The sequence below is a fragment of the Chiloscyllium punctatum genome, chromosome 19 (assembly GCF_047496795.1).
Source record: "Chiloscyllium punctatum isolate Juve2018m chromosome 19, sChiPun1.3, whole genome shotgun sequence".
NCBI classification, from domain to species: Eukaryota; Metazoa; Chordata; class Chondrichthyes; order Orectolobiformes; family Hemiscylliidae; genus Chiloscyllium; species Chiloscyllium punctatum.
The window spans coordinates 89,113,363-89,132,666 of NC_092757.1; the positions used below are offsets into that span (position 1 = coordinate 89,113,363).

The following is a 19,304-nucleotide window of genomic DNA, read 5'->3' on the forward strand; positions in this document are numbered from 1 at the left end:
GTCTTGGATTCTTGACTCCCGGTTCAGTCATTGGGAACATCTATCCTGTCTAATCCTATTAGATTTCTCTTATATTGCTTTGAGATCTGCCCTTATTCTTCTGAACTCCAGCGCATATTGTACTAACCAATTCAACCTCATCTCATAAATCAGTCCTGCCATCCCAGGATCAGTCTGGTAGACCTTTGTTGCACACCTTCTACCACGAGAACATCCATTCTCCAATAAGGAGGCCAAAACTGCACACAACATTCCGGATGCAATTTCACCAAGGGCCTATGTAATTGCAGCAAGACATCACTGTTCCTGTGTTTGATTCCTTTCACAATGAAGGCAAAAATACCATTTAACCTTCTTGACCCTTTGCCACACCTGCATACTTAGCTTCAATGACTGCTGTTTGAGGATATCTGGCCTCGTTGCGCATTGCCCCCCTCCCCTCTCAAATTATAGCTGTGCACATAATCCACCTTCCTGTTTTTGCTCCCAATCTGGATAACCTGACATTCATCCACATTATACAGCATCTGCAATGCATTTGCCTATTCAGCTTGTCCACATCACACTGAAGCATTTCTGCATCTTCCTCACAGTTCACCCTCCCGCACAGCTTAAGAAAATTGAATGGCAAAATTTGTGACATAAGTATGAATAAAATTTATGGTAAAGTATGGAACCAACCAGAATATGCCTGAATCATGCATATGTCTTAATTTTTGTTTTCTTCAAATTGCTGGGAATTTATTGTTCAATGTCAGTTCAAAATTTGGGAGAAGATTTATAGCTCGGATGCTCGTTGTTGTGGTTCTGCTCGCTGAGCTGGGAATTTGTGTTGCAGACATTTTGTCCCCTGTCTAGGTGACATCCTCAGTGCTTGGGAGCCTCCTGTGAAGTGCTTCTGTGATCTTTCCTCCAGCATTTATAGTGATTTGTACCTGCCGCTTCCGGTTATCAATTCCAGCTGTCCGCTGCAGTGACCGGTATGTTGGGTCCAGGTCGATGTGCTTATTGATTGAATCTGTGGAGGAGTGCCATGCCTCTACGAATTCCCTGGCTGTTCTCCGTTTGGCTTGTCCTAAGGTAGTGGTGTTGTCCCAGTCGAACTCATGTTGCTTGTCATCTGAGTGTGTGGCTACTAAGGTTAGCTGGTCATGTCGTTTCATGGCTCGTTGGTGTTCATGGATGCGGATTGTTAGCTGTCTTCCTGTTTGTCCTATGTAGTGTTTTGTGCAGTCCTTGCATGGATTTTGTACACTATATTGGTTTTGCTTATGCTGGGTATCTGGTCCTTCGTCCTGGTGAGTTGTTGTCTGAGAGTGGCTGTTGGTTTGTACGCTGTTATGAGTCCTAGTGGTCGCAGTAGTCTGACAATAGACAATAGGTGCAGGAGTAGGCCATTCTGCCCTTCGAGCCTGCACCACCATTCAATATGATCATGGCTTAATCAGTATCCTGTTCCTGCCTTATCTCCATAACCCTTGATTCCACAATCCTTGAGAGCTCTATCCAACTCTTTCATAAATGAATCCAGAGACTGGGCCTCCACTGCCCTCTGGGGCAGAGCATTCCACACAGCTACCACTCTCTGGGTGAAGAAGTTTCTCCTCATCTCTGTCCTAAATGGCCTACCCCGTATTTTTAAGCTGTGTCCTCTGGTTCGGCACTCACCCATCAGCGGAAACATGTTTCCTGCCTCCAGAGAGTCCAATCCTTTAATAATCTTATATGTCTCAATCATATCCCCTCTCAGTCTTCTAAACTCAAGGGTATACAAGCCCAGTCGCTCCAGTCTTTCAGTGTAAGGTAATCCCACCATTCCAGGAATTGACCTCTTGAACCTACGCTGCACTCCCTCAATAGCCAGAATGTCTTTCCTCAAATTTGGAGACCAGAACTGCACACAGTACTCCAGGTGTGGTCTCACCAGGGCTCTGTACAGCTGCAGAAGAACCTCTTTGCTTCTATACTCCATTCCTCTCGTTATGAAGGCCAGCATGCTATTAGCCTTCTTCACTACCTGCTGCACCTGCATGCTTACCTTCATTGACTGATGTACAAGAACACCCAGATCTCTCTGTACTGCCCCTTTACCTAAACTGATTCCATTTAGGTAGTAATTTGCCTTCCTGTCCTTGCCACCAAAGTGGATAACCATACATTTATCCACATTAAACTGCATCTGCCATGCATCTGACCACTCACCTAACTTGTCTAGGTCACCCTGTAATCCACACCACATTTCACCCTGCCACCCAGTTTAGTCTGGCTGTCAGTTCAGAAATGTTTTTGATGTATGGTAGTGTGGCTAGTCTTTTGGGTTGCGGCATGTCCTCATTCCATTGTCTTTCCCTTAGGCATCTGTTGATGAAATTGTGGGGGTATCAGTTTTTGGCGAATACATTGTATAGGTGTTCTTCTTCCTCATTTTGCAGTTCTGGTGTACTGCAGTGTGTTGTGGCCCTTTTGAACAGTGTCTTGATGCAACTTCGTTTGTGTGTGTTGGGGCGTTTGCTTTCGTAGTTTAGGGCTTGGTCTGTGTGTTTGGCTTTCCTGTATACCTTTGCGGTGAATTCTCCATTCTGTGTTCTCTGTACCATCACGCCTAGGAATGGGAGTTGGTTGTCCTTTTCTTCCTCTCTAGTGAATCCAATTCCTGCGAGTGTGGCGTTGATGATCCGATGTGTGTTCTCTATTTCTGTGTTTTTCATGATTACAAAGGTATCATCTACATATCTGACCTAGAGTTTGGGTTGAATTTGCGGTAAGACTGTTTGATCTAACCCTTGCATTACCACTTCTGCTATGAGTCCAGAGGTGGGTGAGCCCATGGGTGTGCCGTTGATTTGTTCATATATTTGGTTGTTGAATGTGAAGTGTTGTGAGGCACAGGTCCAGTAGTTTGAGTATGCATTCTTTGTTGATAGGTTCCCCGTCTTGTTGTCTGTTCTGTATGTCCAGCAGGTTGGCTATTGTTTCTCTGGCTAGGGTTTTGTCGATAGAGGTGAACAGTGCCATTACATCGAATGAGACCATAGTTTCTTCCTTGTCTATGTGTGTATTTCTGATGTCCAAGAATTCCTGTGTTAACTGTATAGAGTGTCTGGATCCGCCGATCAGGTGTTTCAGTTTTTGCTGTAGTTCTTTAGCCAGTTTGTGTGATGGTAGTGATGCTATGGGTCTGAGTGGGATGTCTGGTTTGTGCACTTTAGGTAGTCCATAGAATCTGGGGGTTTTGTTGCTTTCAGGTTTCATTCTCTGTAGGTCAAACCTGGTTATCTGTCTGTTTTTTTTTTGTAGGTTCCTCAGTGTGTTGTTTATCCTAAGCGGTAATGCAAAGGTTAGAACAAACAGTCTTACCGCAAATTCAACCCAAACTCTGGGTCAGATATGTAGATGATAGCTTTGTAATCATTAAAAAAAAACAGAAATAGAGAACACACATCGAATCATCAACGCCACACTCACAGGAATCCGATTCACTAGAGAGGAAGAAAAGGACAACCAATCCCATTCCTAGACGTGATGGTACAGAGAACACAGAATGGAGAATTCACCACAAAGGTATACAGGAAAGCCAAACACACATACCAAGCCCTAAACTACGAAAGCAAACGCCCCAACACACTCAAACGAAGTTGTATCAAGACACTGTTCAAAAGGGCCACAACACACTGCAGTACACCAGAACTGCAAAAAGAGGAAGAAGAACACCTATACAATGTATTCGCCAAAAACGGATACCCCCGCAATTTCATCAACAGATGCCTAAGGGAAAGACAATGGAATGAGGACATGCCACAACCCAAAGGACTAGCCACACTACCATACATCAAAAACATTTCTGAACTGACAGCCAGACTACTGCGACCACTAGGACTCATAACAGCACACAAACCAACAGCCACTCTCGGACAACAACTCACCAGGACAAAGGACCCAATAGCCAGCATGAGCAAAACCAATATAGTGTACAAAATCCCATGCAAGGACTGCACAAAACACTACATAGGACAAACAGGAAGACAGCTAACGATCCGCATCCATGAACCCCAACGAGCCACGAAACGACATGACCAGCTATCCTTAGTAGCCACACACTCAGATGACAAGCAACATGAGTTCGACTGGGACAACACCACTATCATAGGACAAGACAAGCCAAACTGAGAACAGCCAGGGAATTCGTAGAGGCATGGCACTCCTCCACAGATTCAATCAATAAGCACATCGACCTGGACCCAACATACCGGCCACTGCAGCGGACAGCTGGAACTGACAACTGGAAGCGGCAGATACAAATCACTATAAATGCCGGAGGAAACATCACAGAAGCGCTTCACAGGAGGCGCCCAAGCACTGAGGATGTCACCTAGACAGGGGGCAAAACGTCTGCAGCACAAATTCAATGTCAATGTTAACCATCCAGTCAACATTGTCAGTTGACAGAGTGTCAATGGTTGTGCTGCCTCCAGGCATGGATTTCTTGGTCAGTAGTTCAATATGTGGCTGATGATCTGAACTATTCTTTGTGTTCCGCTTATGGCCTCTTGTTAATCTTCTCCAGCCCCTCCAGTGTTGAGTGTAGTTCCATGATTTCACAGGCGACTTTGATGAAACACTGTCAAGACTGTTATTTCACACTTCCACCTGAACAACTCAAAAGCTAAAGGAGAACTTGACATTTATATTGTGAAATTTTACTTCCAATTTGTTTTATGATCAGCTGAACCTTTATTAAAGTAGTCAGTAAAAGGATACCTAACCTGCTAGTCTAATAATGGTGAAATTAGTTAAAGGAGGAATGCTTTGTTGAAAATGGTGAAGTATCTGTAATTCAAGTGGGACCATGGGTGTTCGATCTCTTGAGTACAACTGAGGCCTCAGTTTAAAGAAAAAAACGAAACAATTGCAGTGCTACACTTTAATAGCTTTATCATATTCCAGAGTGTTTTATGGTCAGTGAAGTATTTTAGAAGTATTGTCACTGTGATAGCAAATTTGTGCACAGCTAAGTCGATCAAACAGTAATGTGTGAGTGACCAAATGTCTGTTGTTGTGATGTTAAATAACTTCCCACCTAAAAGTCAGTGGCTCTGACTTTGATGTAATACTGACTAGGCCTGTGTACATACAGTAAGACCATAAGATATGAAAGTAGAATTAGGTCAGTGGCCCATCAAGTCTGCCCCTCCATTCAATCCCATTCTCCTGTCTTCTCCCTGTAACCATTGATCCCCTTTCTATTTAAGAAACTATCTATCTCTATCGTAATTGCACAATGAACTGGCCTCTACAGCCTTTTGTGGTAATGAGTTCCACAGATTCACCACCCCCTGGCTGAAGAAATTCCTCTTCACCTCAGCTCTAAAGCATGATCCCTTCACTCGAGCTTTTAGCTTCCAGTCTCTCTTAAGACCATAAGACCATAAGACATAGGAGTGGAAGTAAGGCCATTCGGCCCATCGAGTCCACTCCGCCATTCAATCATGGCTGATGGGCATTTCAACTCCACTTACCCACATTGTCCCCGTAGCCCTTAATTCCTCGAGACAACAAGAATCTATCAATCTCTGCCTTAAAGACATTTAGCGTCCCGGCCTCCACTGCACTCTGCGGCAATGAATTCCACAGGCTCACCACTCTCTGGCTGAAGAAATGTATCCGCATTTCTGTTCTGAATTTACCTCCTCTAATTCTAAGGTTGTGTCCACGGGTCCTAGTCTCCTCACCTAACGGAAACAATTTGCTAGCATCCACCCTTTCCAAGCCATGTATTATCTTGTACGTCTCTATTAAGTCTCCCCTTAATCTTCTAAACTCCAATGAATACAATCCCAGGATCCTCAGCCGTTCCTCATATGTTAGACCAACCATTCCAGGGATCATCCGTGTGAATCTCCGCTGGACACGTTCCAGTGCCAGTATGTCCTTCCTGAGTTGTGGGGACCAAAACTGGACACAGTACTCCAAATGGGGCCTAACCAGAGCTTTATAAAGTCTTAGTAGTACATCTCTGCTTTTATATTCCAACCCTCTTGAGATAAGTGACAACGTTGCATTCGCTTTCTTAATCATGGACTCAACCTGCATGTTGACCTTTAGAGAATCTTCGACTAGCACTCCCAGATCCCTTTGTACTTTGGCTTTACGAATTTTCTCACCATTTAGAAAGTAGTCTATACTTTTATTCTTTTTGCCAAAGTGCAAGACCTCGCATTTGTTCACGTTGAATTCCATCAGCCATTTCTTGGACCACTCTCCCAAACTGTCTAGATCCTTCTGTAGCCTCCCCACTTCCTCAGTACTACCTGCCTGTCCACCTAACTTCGTATCATCTGCAAACTTCGCTAGAATTCCCCCAGTCCCTTCATCCAGATCATTAATATATAATGCGAACAGCTATGGCCCCAACACTGAACCCTGCGGGACACCGCTCGTCACCGGCTGCCATTCCGAAAAAGAACCTTTTTATCCCAACTTTCTGCCTTCTGTCAGACAGCCAATCCTCAATCCATCCCAGTAGCTCACCTCGAACACCATGGGCCCTCACCTTGCTCAGCAGCCTCCCGTGTGGCACCTTATCAAAGGCCTTTTGGAAGTCTAGATAGACCACATCCACTGGGTTTCCCTGGTCTAACCTGCTTGTCACCTCTTCGAAGAATACCAGCAGGTTTGTCAGGCACGACCTCCCCTTACTAAATCCATGTTGACTTGTTCCAATCAGACTCTGCTCTTCTAAGAATTTAGAAACCTCATCCTTAATGATGGATTCTAGAATTTTACCAACAACCGAGGTTAGGCTAATTGGCCTATAATTTTCCATCTTTTGTCTTGATCCTTTCTTGAACAAGGGGGTTACAACAGCCATCTTCCAATCATCCGGGACTTTCCCTGACTCCAGTGACTCTTGAAAGATCTCAACCAATGCCTCCGCTATTTCCTCAGCCACCTCCCTCAGAACTCTAGGATGTATTCTATCGGGGCCAGGAGATTTATCAATTTTAAGACCTTTTAGCTTTTCTAGCACTATCTCTTTTGTAATGGCAACCATACTCAACTCAGCCCCCTGACTCCCTTTAATTGTTGGGATATTACTCATGTCTTCCACTGTGAAAACTGACGCAAAGTACTTGTTAAGTTCTCCTGCTATTTCCTTATCTCCCATCACTAGGCTTCCAGCATCAGTTTGAAGTGGCCCAATGTCTACTTTTGCCTGTCGTTTGTTTCTTATGTATTGAAAGAAACTTTTACTATCATTTCTAATATTACTGGCTAGCCTACCTTCATATTTGATCCTCTCCTTTCTTATTACTCTCTTTGTTATCCTCTGTTTGTTTTTGTAGCCTTCCCAATCTTCTGATTTCCCACAGCTCTTGGCCACTTTAGAGGATCTCTCTTTTTCTTTAATACATTTCCTGACTTCCTTTGTCAGCCATGGTTGTCTAATCCCTCCCTGGATAATCTTTCTTTTCTTGGAGATGAACCTCTGTACAGTGTCCTCAATTATACCCACAAACTCCTGCCATTTTTGCTCTACTGTCTTCCCCGCTAGCCTCTGCTTCCAGTCTATTTTTGTCAGTTCCTCTCTCATGCCCTCATAATTACCTTTATTTAACTGTAACACCATTACATCAGATTTTGCCTTCTCTCTTTCAAACTCCAGACTGAACTCTACCATATTATGATCGCTGCTTCCTAAGGGTTCCCTTACTTTAAGATCTTTTATAAAGTCTGGTTCATTTGAAAGCACTAGGTCCAGAATAGCCTGCTCCCTTGTGGGCTCCATGACAATCTGTTCCAAAAAGCCATCCTGCAAGCATTCCATGAATTCCCTTTCTTTGGATCCACTGGCAACATTATTTACCCAGACCACCTGCATATTGAAGTCTCCCATGATCACTGTGACCTTGCCTTTCTGACATGCCTTCTCTATTTCCCGGTTCATGTTGCGTCCCTGGTCCTGACCACTGTTAGGAGGTCTGTACACAACTCTAATTATGGTTTTTTTGCCTTTGTGGTTGTTCAATTCCACCCACACAGACTCCACATCATCTGACGCTATGTCATTCAGTTCCATAGATGTAATTTTGTTCTTAACTAACAAGGCAACCCCACCCCCTCTGCCGACCTCCCTGTCTTTTCGATAAGTTGAAAATCCTTGGAGGTTTAACTGCCAGTCCTGACCCCCCTGTAACCAAGTCTCTGTGATGCCTACCACATCATAATCATTCACTATGATCTATGCCATTAGTTTATCTGCTTTCTTGTGAATGCTACGAGCATTCAGGTAAAGTGCCTTAATGCTAACTTTATCATTAGAGATATTGGAAGTCATATGATGTCCTAAGTTATCCTTGCTTTTTTCTGCATTCCCAGTCTGCCTCAATTTTAAATCCGCCTGGACACGTGCTATCCTGCTGCTTATCTTTCCATTTAACGCCATACTCCCTGTCGCTTTCATTTTCCCTCCCTCCCTGCACCGCCACCCCCCCCCCCCCCCCCCCACTCAGAAGTTTAAAGTCCTACTGACCACCCTATTCATCCTCTTTGCTAGAACATTGGTACCTGATCGGTTCAGGTGAAGACCGTCCCAACGGTACAGATTCTCCCCCCCCCTGTTCCAAAACTGATGCCAATGCCCCATGAAGTGGAATCCCTCTTTCCCACACCAATCCCTTAGCCACGTGTTTACTTGTAGAAACATCTTCTCTGTGCCCCTACTATCCAGGCCTTTCAGTATTCTATAAGTTTCAATCAGATCCTTCTTTATCCTTCTAAACTCTGTCGGGTATAAGCCCAGAGTCCTCAACAGTAAACCTTTGATCCTCAGGCTTATTCTTACTTCCTTAGATGTGGGGTCCAAAATTGCTCACTATGTTCCAAATGCAGTCTGACCAGAGTCCTATACAGCCTCAGCAGTATGTTTCTGCTCTTGTATTCTAGTCCTCTCGAAAAGAATGCTGACTTTCCATTTATCTTCTCTTCCTCTGCTCATCTGCCTGTCCTTTCAATTGGATGCATATCCTTAGGTATTTAGTTCACAGCCCTGATTCCCTTTCAGCCATGCCTCTGTGATGCCCACAACATTATACCCATCAATTTCAATCTACTCTACAAACTCATTTACCTTGTGTGTACTGCACACAATTAAGTACAACACCCTCAGTCCTGCATTGACCACCTTCCATTCTCATAGTTGCCCCCTTGTCTACTGTGCCTAAAGTTAAATTTCTAACCCTTTCCTTTCTTTGACCAATTAATTTTTCTGGAAATTTTTGTAACCTCGCCCAACCAATCACCCCCTTCGACTAGTTTAAAGTCCTCGTGACCTCAATTTGCACCATCAGCTTATCTTAGTCGACGAAATGCTTCATGCATTAAGATACAAAACCTTTAAGGTTGTTCTATTATGGAGTTTCCCAACACTTTTATGGTTCCTTGGTACAACATGACATTCTGTGCCTTTCTTTTATTTTCTGCTAACAATCAACCCAATCGTGAACCAGCAATTCTACATTCTCAGTGGAATATCGAGCTCCTGGGAGTGGTCATCCACAACAAGCTTTCTTGGACTCTTCATGTGGACGCATTGATTACAAAGACCCAGCAATGTCTCCTCTTCCTCAGGCAGCTGAGGAAATTTGGCATGATGGCGAATACCCTTGCCAACTTTTATCGGTGTGCCATAAAGAGCATTCTGTCTGGATGTATCAGTACCTGATATGGCAACTGTACCATTCAAGATCAGAAACGGTTACAGAGAGTGGTGAACTCGGCTCAGACAATCACAGAGGCCAATCTCCCATCTGTAGAATCCATCTACCAGGCCCATTGTCAAGGAAAGGCCGCCAACATTCTCAAAGATCCGACCCACCCTGGCAATGTTTTTCTACAACCTCTACCATCGGGAAGAAGGTACAGAAGCCTGAGCGCGCACACACACCAGCCGGTTTCGAAACAGTTTCCACTGTACTATTGTTGTTAGAATACTGAATGGACTCTCAAACTCTTAACATTCGCCTGTACCTGTGTTTTTGTTTCTGCCACTGTTTACCCATTATTTACTTATCTATGCTACTTAACTCTGTGATCAACCTGTATTGCTCACAAGTCAAAGCTTTTCACTGTGCCTTTATACAATTCAATTCAATTCAACCTTTGATTTAATATTTTTCCATGCAATTGAACCGGCACCTCCAGTATTTAGTTTAAAGCTCTCTCTATGGTCCTAATTATGTGCTTTGCCAGAACTGCTATCCCAGCACAATTCATGTGGAGCCTGTCCCATTGGAACAGCTCCCTCTTCCTGTACTATTGCCAATGCCTGTTTCTCCCACACCAATCTTTGAGCCATGCGTTTACCTCTTTAATGAGGTGTTTAGGGTGTAGGTTTGCGCTCTGAGCTGTAGGTTTGATATCCAGACGTTTCATTACCTGGCTAGGTAACATCATCAGTGGTGACCTCCAAGTGAAGCGAAGCTGTTGTCTCCTGCTTTCTATTTGTATCTTTGTCCTGGATGGGGTTCCTGGGGGTTTGTGGTGATGTCATTTCCTGTTCGTTTTCTGAGGGGTTGATGGCATCTAGATCTATGTGTTTGTTTATGGCATTGTGGTTGGTGTGCCAGGCCTCTAGGAATTCTCTGGCATGTATTTGGTCAGAAAATGAACAGGAAATGACATCACCACAAACCCCAGGAACCCATCCAAGAGAAAGATATAAATAGAAAGCAGGAGACAACAGCTTTGCTTCACTTGGAAGTCGCCACTGATGATGTTACCTAGCCAGGTAATGAAACGTCTGGATATCAAACCTATAGCTCAGCGAGCAAACCGACAACCTAAACCTCAATCTGAGCTACAAACCTTGCAATTACCTCTTTAATCTTTGTGCCAAATATCTCATGCCTCTTGTAATAATCCAGAGATTATCACCTTTTTGGTTCTGTTTTCTTATTTGGCCCCTAGCTGCGCTCATTCTCTCTGCAGAACCTCTTTCCTCTTTCCATTTGTATCATTGGTACCTATGTGTACCACAACAGCTGGATCCCTCCCCTCCCACTTCCAATTCTTCAGATTAGATATCCAGTATCCAGGTAGCAAGTAGGCAACACATCCTTCTGTACACTCTATCCTGGCCATGAAGAACAATGTCTATTCCCATTTCTGACTACACTAACACTGATTACAACTGCATTTTGTTTCCTCCCCTTCTTGGATGGCTCCCTGTATGATGGTGCTATGGTCAGTTGCTCATCCAATTTATAGCCCCAGCTCTTGTCCACAAAGGGAATAAGAATCCCAAACGTGTTAGACATACTCTAGGCTCCTTCAGCACTACCTCCCCAATCCCTTTACATACCTTCTTCATAGTCATGTCCTCCTATCCTTAACCACTGACCAAATTTGAATTAGTTAGGGATGTGACTGCCTGCTGAAATACAGCATTCAGATAACTTTTCCCCTCCGAGTACTGATGTATCTCAATGTTTAAAGGTCAGACTTCAGGTTGTCAGCTCTGAGCCTGAGAGCAATCAACACTTGATACAGATGTTCTCTCTGAGAACCACGATGGGGTACACCAGCTAGCACAACATGGAGGCACAGCACATTTGCCTGGCCCTGCATGGCTGTTTTATTTAGATTATTCTTAATTTGTTTTTTTTAAATTTCCAACTGGTCTTTTAATCTTTTTGTAATCTGTAATTATTTCTTCTATTTTCCTTCAATCTGAAAGTAACTGATTAGTAGCTATTACCACCCAATGAATTTATGGTTTTCTTGTGATATCATTCTTTTGTTTTGCATATGGGGGGGGGGGCATCTGACCATCAATCCTACCTATGCAACTCATCATCTTAGAGTCTTAGAGATGTACAGCTTGGAAACAGACCCTTTGGTTCAACTCATCCATGCCTACCAGATATCCTTGATAAATCTAATCCCATTTGCCAGTATTTGGCTTATATCCCTCTCAACCCTTCTTATTCATATACTGATCAAGATGCCTTTTTAAATGTTGTAATTGTACCAGCCTGCAACTCATTCCACAGAAGCATGACCCTCTATGAAAATTTGCCCCTCAGATTGCTTTTAAATCTTTCCCCTCTCTCCATAAACCTATGTCATCTAGTTTTGGACTCCCTCACCCTGGGGAAAAGACCCTGACTGTTTACCCTATTCATGCCTCTATTAGGTCATTCCTCAGCCTTCGATGCTGCAGGCAAAACAGCCCCTATTCAGTATCTCCCTCTTGCTCAAACCCTCCAACCCTGGCAACATCCTCTTAAATCTTTTCTGAACCCTTTTCAAGTTTTCAGTTGGTTCAATTGTCTTTTATTGGAAATGATTGTAGTCTGGCACTTGTGGTGTCAATGTTATTTGCTTAAAACTATAAATGAATTTGCTTAAATTCATTTATTTATTTATAGTTTTATTTATTGTCACGTGTATTTTGAAGATAGAGTGAAAAGTGTTTTACATGATCAAGCTTTTACCAGTTCTGAAGAAAGATCACAGTACTGAAACAGAATCTTACAGAGCCCTGAACAATGTGGACCATAGTGAGAAACCTGGGAGTGTCAGATGAGGAGTCTAGCAAGGCCCATCTTGAATTTTCCAGGTTTCGCGAAGGAATCTATAACATTGTGATTTCTCTCATGTTACCATTTGCTAATTTTTCACTACATGTGATGATTTACAAACATTGAATTCCTGTGTTGTGAAATAATGTAGTTTTTGATTTCTTGATATTAGTGTGAGGAATGTACCAAGGAACCTCGATTATCTGAATGAGATGTGCGGGCACTATTTCGTTCAGATAATTGTTTATTCGGATAACGATTTTACGTTAAAGAAGGAAAGCCATGCTGATCGAATGCTGTGCTCTACTGGAGAATTTGTTTAAATGTATAATTTTAATGTATTGAGCACAAGAGGACACAGATTTCACATGATGAACAAAATAAAGTAATGATAACACAAGAAAACATTTTAAATATGCAGCTGTAGTTAGCATTTGGCAAGGAATGGTGAAGACAGCAGTAAACAAGGTCCCAAACAGCTTCTACGATCTCAAGAGCATTTGACAGTTTCTGGGAACTCAGTCTCGCGATATAAAGACAGAAGCACTGCCTCGCACATGTGCACTATCTCAGCCATTTGTTCATGAATGGCCCGATTAAAGTGATGGGAATACTGTAAAACACTTTTGTAAAGGGCTGTATAACAACCTGTACCTAAAATAAAAATCCAGTCGCTGATACTTGAGCAGCTTGTGTTTCTTTGTTTTTGTTAATGTTTTGACATGTTCTTCTGTAAATCGAATGCACTTACCTCTTTAATGTAATGTTTTTGCGGGACCTTTAAATCATCTTCGGATAATCGTGGTTCCTCTAATTTGTTGCCAAGTTCAAATGCATGCAATTAATACATTCCTGTAACACACTGTAGCTACAATTTTAGAACCATTAGAATCCTTGCAGTGCAGAAAGCAGCCATTTTGCCTATCCCATCTGCTCTGACGCTCTGAAGAGCATCCTACCCAGACCCAGTCTAGCCACATAGCTCGCACATGCCTGGACACTGAGGGGCAATTTGGCATGGCCAAGTCACTTAACCTGCATACCTTTGTACTATGGAAGGAAGCTAAAGCGCTTGGCTGCAACCCCTTGCAGACAGAGAATATGTGAATTCCACACAGGCAGTCATCCAAGCTTGGGATTGAACCGGAGTCCCTGGCACTGTGAGCTATCACTACTGCTAACTGCTATGCCACTCAAATGTTCAATTTCAAATTGACGGGGTAGATGTGGAAAAGTTGTTTCCCCTTATAAGAGTGTATAGGACCAGAAAGCAGAATCTCAGAATAAGGGGTTGTCCATTTAAGTGGGAGATGAGGAGGAGTTAATTCTCTTAGAGGGTAGTGAATCTGCAGTTCTATACTCAAAGGGCTTTCAAGGTTAGATTATCAAGTATATTCAAGACTGAAATAGGCAAATTTTAACCAGTAAGGTAATTGAGGGTTATAGGGAAAAGATAATGAAGACAGGGAAAAGACAAGAAAAACTGGAGTTGAGTATTATCAGATCAACCGTATCTCATGAATGGCAGAGCAGTGATGTGCTAAATAGCCAACTTCTATTCATACATCTTATGAACTCTGACAATGCGTCATTCCCTATAAGCTGTACTGGTGTGTCAATTTAGTGAATAAATCCAAATTCTTAGATATTAGGGGCAGTTATTATCACAGATTGGGGTCAGTTTTGGAGAACGTTCTGTGACAAGTTTTGTGCTTTAATGGATCAGTGTAACATCTGTTATAAATGGCATCAACTCTTGGTGACCCAAACTGTGTTAACATCTGTGATAAGTCTAGAAATGTAGGGATGTTCTTGAATGTAATATATCTTTTTTTAAAAAATGAGCTCTTCTTTGTAGCGGAGAGGCACAGCACATTGGGACTTGATCTGAAGATCAAAATTTATTCTCCAAACAATAAATTTATGATCTCTGGCAACCTGCCTGAGGGACATTAATTATAAGCTGTCTTACTTGGATTTACTGAAAATACCCAACATAAAAAAAAATTTCTGTATATTGAAGATGATTTGAAAATGTTCTGTTGTTGATTGTATGAATTCGTGGAAGTTCTTGTTTTTGCGCAAATTGCTGTAGATTTGTTGTTTCTGCAAGAAACTTTGTGAACAGGTATTCTATTTCCTTTGGGATCTGAAAGATTCTGATCATCTTCACGTTGGTAACTCCCAACAGTGAATTGAGATTAATTAGACTGAGGAAGAGGGAAGAATAGTTGGGTAGAAAAATGTGTAAAAACCTGCATCATATTTATACTTTTTCGTAAGGCTAATGTGTATTTGGACTCAGTCATTAAAATAAACCAGACCTTATGCTCTATATGCAAAGCTGTGTTGAAGTGCTACTGCAATCCAGAAACCACTTGAGCTGTTTCTACATGCTGCTGGTGGCCAATAACTGCTGCAAAATGCCATATTTAGGATTTCATCCACCCATTAACAAAAATTACACCTACGGCAGTGTTTTTCTAAACTTCTCTGTGTGGGGGCCTCTCCACAAATATTGACACACACCCTTATAAATGCTGACATACTTCAAGAAACACTTGCATCCCAACAAGTTCTTGAGTAAAGGAAAACAGTGTATTTGTTGCATTAAATGTCCATTAGTTTACAGAAACTGAGAGAACACATTAAGTCATCAAATAAGGTATTCATCAGATAGAGTCTGTGTGTTAACTTTATTGTTCTAGTGGGATATGCTTATAGATTCTATCTGAACCTCGGGTTGAGGGGCTGTTCTTTCATAATTTTATCTTTCATAAAGCAAAAGTCAAGGTAGATAGTTGAGTCTTTTTCCCAGAGTGGGAATGGTAATACTAGAGTGCATGCATACTTTAAAGGTGAGAGGGGGATTGTTTAAAGGAGACATGCAAAGCAGGTTAGGTGCCAAACGCTGTTGGAAAGTGGGAAAATCAGATAACAATTGTAACTATTAAGAGGCAGTTAGACAGACACAGACGGACAGGGAATAGAGAAAAGGACCATGTGCAGGCAGATGGGTTTAGTTTAGACTGGCATCATAGTCGGTGCAGATATAGTGGGCTAAAGGGCCTGTTTCTGAGCTTTACTGTCCTGTGTATCATTGAAGTCGCTTGTTTGACGCTCTGGATATTAACTTTATTTTGGTTTAAAAGCAGGTTATCTAGTCCTGATAATATTAAACTCTATTTCAGTCACTAGACTAGACACTACATTTGAAATAACAGTAATTATTCATGTATTATTGCCTCTTCCCAACTCATGTTTTCTGTGTTTCTGCTCCATTAATACTACTGTTGGCTAAAACATTCAGAAATTTACAAAATCTGAGTAGAAAGTTTGAACCTATTGCCAGCTATAGTTGTATAATTACTGAAGTTAGACTTCAGTTGGATATAAAATGGAAATCTCTGAAATGTAAGCATGTTGATCTGCAACTGGAAGAGAATGTAAGACTGTTGCTAATCTGTATTTCCAGTTTAAAAGAAATAAATCTGAAACATTTGTATATTTTCCTTTTATCTGCGTTTGTGTTTTGTGTGTTCTGACATAAAATGTGAATGTCCTTCATGTTCGACCAGCTAAATATTTACACAGTTATTGTGAACAAAGCTATTTTTGTTTTGGCACATATGTTTTTAAGCACATATACAAGTATGTTCCTTGAATCATCAATCTTTCTTTTTACTTGCAGGGAGCTGGCACAGCAATAGGAGAACTACCTCCCTACTTCATGGCCCGAGCAGCTCGCCTGTCGGGCACAGAAACAGACGAGGAGCTTGAGGAAATACTGGAACGTGATCAAAATGCAGAGGTGAGTTTATTTGTTGAAGGAGGGGATAGGATGGGGGCAGATTTTTACTTAATGAAGTAATTGTACAATTATCACAATTCCAGTAACTGATCCCTGGTGTCTCAGACTAGAGTTATCAGTAGTTTAAATCTTGGGAAAGTTATTAGTTTACAGATTGCACTTACTTTTTATAATGCTGACTAACCAATAGTCAGAAATGGATAAATGGATTGCTGCCAGGAAATTACAATTCTGCCTTTAAAATTTATTAAGTTATATTTTTATGTTAACAAGTAATAAAACTACAGATAGCAAGTAGAATTTGCTTTGTTTTCCTGTACAACCAGGATTTAAGTACTGTAGTCTGTCTGATTAAGGTTAATCATAGCATGTAGATTACTCCAGTTATTTTTAGGACAAATATAACCATTACAAAATATTACGAAGTAATAATTAATAAAGTTAATCTTCTAAAAATGTTGCCATTTCTGAGTTTTGGAAAGTTACTGTTTAAAAGAGAAAACAAAATTAAATAAGCAAGACCTACATCACTGGAGAGAAAAAAGCAGCTATTAACAGGATAGAACAAGCTAAAAGTAAATTCTTGTCAAATGGTAAAAATGGAGTAGAAATATTTTATAAAATACTAAACAAGTGCTCTGATAAATGAACTGGAACCATTTGGACTGTACTAATCTATCTTGTTTTGCTTAATTAAAAGTAAAACTCTAATTTAGAGGTTCCTAAAAGAACCAGACCATCTATCTTAATGAGTTCACGACTTCATAACAACAACTGAATTACACACTCACTGTCAAGATCGTTCCTTATTTCAGAACAACGGACTAGTTTTTTTTCCTTGTTAAAGAATGCATCCACAGGTCAGTTTTCGGCATTAAACCTACATTTGTAGTTAACTTAACAGATCAACAAAAAGTTTGAATAGGGAGTTTGCAGTCTTTCTTTGGGGTATACAAGTCTCCAAATGAAATACCATGACAGAACCAGCATCCGTAAAAACTTTGAGTTCAAAAGAAAATTATTTTAAAATGAATACAGTTTGGGAAAGGGAGAGGATTAAATGAACACTTTGTTAGAGAGTTGGCTGAGACTCTTGGCTAATTGGTGGCTTTCTGGGCTGCCAAATTTTGCAATTCTAACTCAAATTGCCAGCGTCTGTCTGGTCAGTGAGATGGAGTAATTTTATCTGAGTAGCATGTCTGTGTGGCAAGGTTTAGTTGATAACATGTTAATTAGTACAGTTTTGTCATCTTGAACGTTTTCCAGGTGCTTCTCATCCACAGAATCCGGATACAATGTATATTATTTAACACAAGCTAGTCGCATTCCATGTCACAAGGTTTCCACTGTAATGATGACCATATCCAGTTCATAGAGAGGTTTTACAGAAATGTTTGAGTCAATTCATTGAGCTGACATTATGAAAAATTGTCTAGACTGCTTAAATGAAGAATGACAACACTGACTAAACCAAGTGACTAATGCCTTTCTGTTTTCTTGATATCCTATAACCATACTCTAAAGGAAGGTCCAGTCTGACTTTTACGCATTTATTCAATGGCTTTTATGTCTTGGAACAGGAGTACATGGACAGTGCTCCTCATCTGTAACTAGTCTAGTTCTGTATTGAAATTCAAGAAATTAGTATTTCTTCTGAATGTAGTAAAGCTCTTGAGTGCATGAAATATTCATACCACATCTCCCAACATGTAGGTACTGTATCAATGGACACTTTTTCAACCTATCAAATCTTTTAGAATTCCACCACTGTGCATCTTCCCTGTCAGTTCATCTCCAGATCTGGGGAAGAGAAAAAGATTTATACAAACTATATCTGAGGAAATATATACGGGCATTTGAGTCTGTTCAGAGAGGTTGCAAGTGCTGGGAAATTGGGACAGAATAGTTAGGTGGTTTTGACCAGCACAGTTGAAGAACATTTTTCTGTGCTGTAGATCTCAATGACTCTAGGACTAGGCTGACACCAGATATAGAAGGGCTATTTTACGAGGAGAGATTAGCAGGCTGGGCCTTTGCTATTGAAGTCGAAGAATAAGAGTCAACATTATTGAAATATACAAGATTCTTACGGGACTTGATAGGGTAGATGAGGAAAGATTGTGGGAGAGACTAGGACCAAAGGTCATAATCTCAGAATAAGGAGTCCCTGCATTCAAGGTACAGATGAAGAATTTCTTCTGAGGGAAGTGAACCTGTGAAGTCCTTTGCCTCAATTCCTCCACGGTAGTGTCATTAATTATATTCAAAGCTGAGATGGACAGATTTTAATCAGTGAGCAAATCAAGGGTAATGGAGAAAAGGCTGGACAGTGGAGTTGAGAATTATCTGGTAAGCCATGGTCTCAATAAATGGCAGAGCAAGCTTGATGGACTAAATGGCCTACTCTTATGGTCTTGCTAAATTTCTTGAGTTGAGTTCCAGATGTTTGGGAACATAATGTGTATGGGGATCAGGATTGAGAATACCTTTCAAATATTGCTGAGTGTTTTAAAATTTGTTCATAAGTTGTGTGTCTTTGGCAAGGGCAGTGTGAAGTGCCCATCCTTCATTGCCTTTGAGTTTGGCTGATGGAAAAAGGATATGGAAAACAGTGATGATTCAGTCGCCAGCATCTCTCTCCTGAGATTTGGATTTTTGATGGTGTGATTTTCAACTGGGACTGATCCTGATTTTTGTTGATAACTCAATAGATCTTATTGATGCTTTCATTTCCTGTAACAACTGAAAGCACTACTTCAGCAACTAAAATTGCACATTGTGTTTTTCATGATTCTTTAGAATCTTTTTTAATTACTTGCATCCAGTCCAAAGTTGACCTCAGCCAGCTTTTGCTGTAAACTGGTACTCAAATGGAATTTAGCTAAGACTGTCTGTACTCCCCAAGAACATGA

The 19,304-nt window shown here is 41.3% G+C and overlaps 1 protein-coding gene across 3 annotated transcripts in view; it reads left to right on the top strand.

Annotated features, from left to right (window-relative positions):
* Positions 1-19,304, top strand: part of vmp1 (vacuole membrane protein 1) — a 196,738-nt gene that overhangs the window by 109,506 nt on the left and 67,928 nt on the right. For all 3 annotated transcript variants that reach the window (XM_072590019.1, XM_072590021.1, XM_072590020.1), the window contains exon 7: positions 16,273-16,392. In XM_072590019.1, the coding sequence (XP_072446120.1) occupies positions 16,273-16,392 (120 nt within the window). The remainder of the gene's footprint in view (positions 1-16,272; positions 16,393-19,304) is intronic.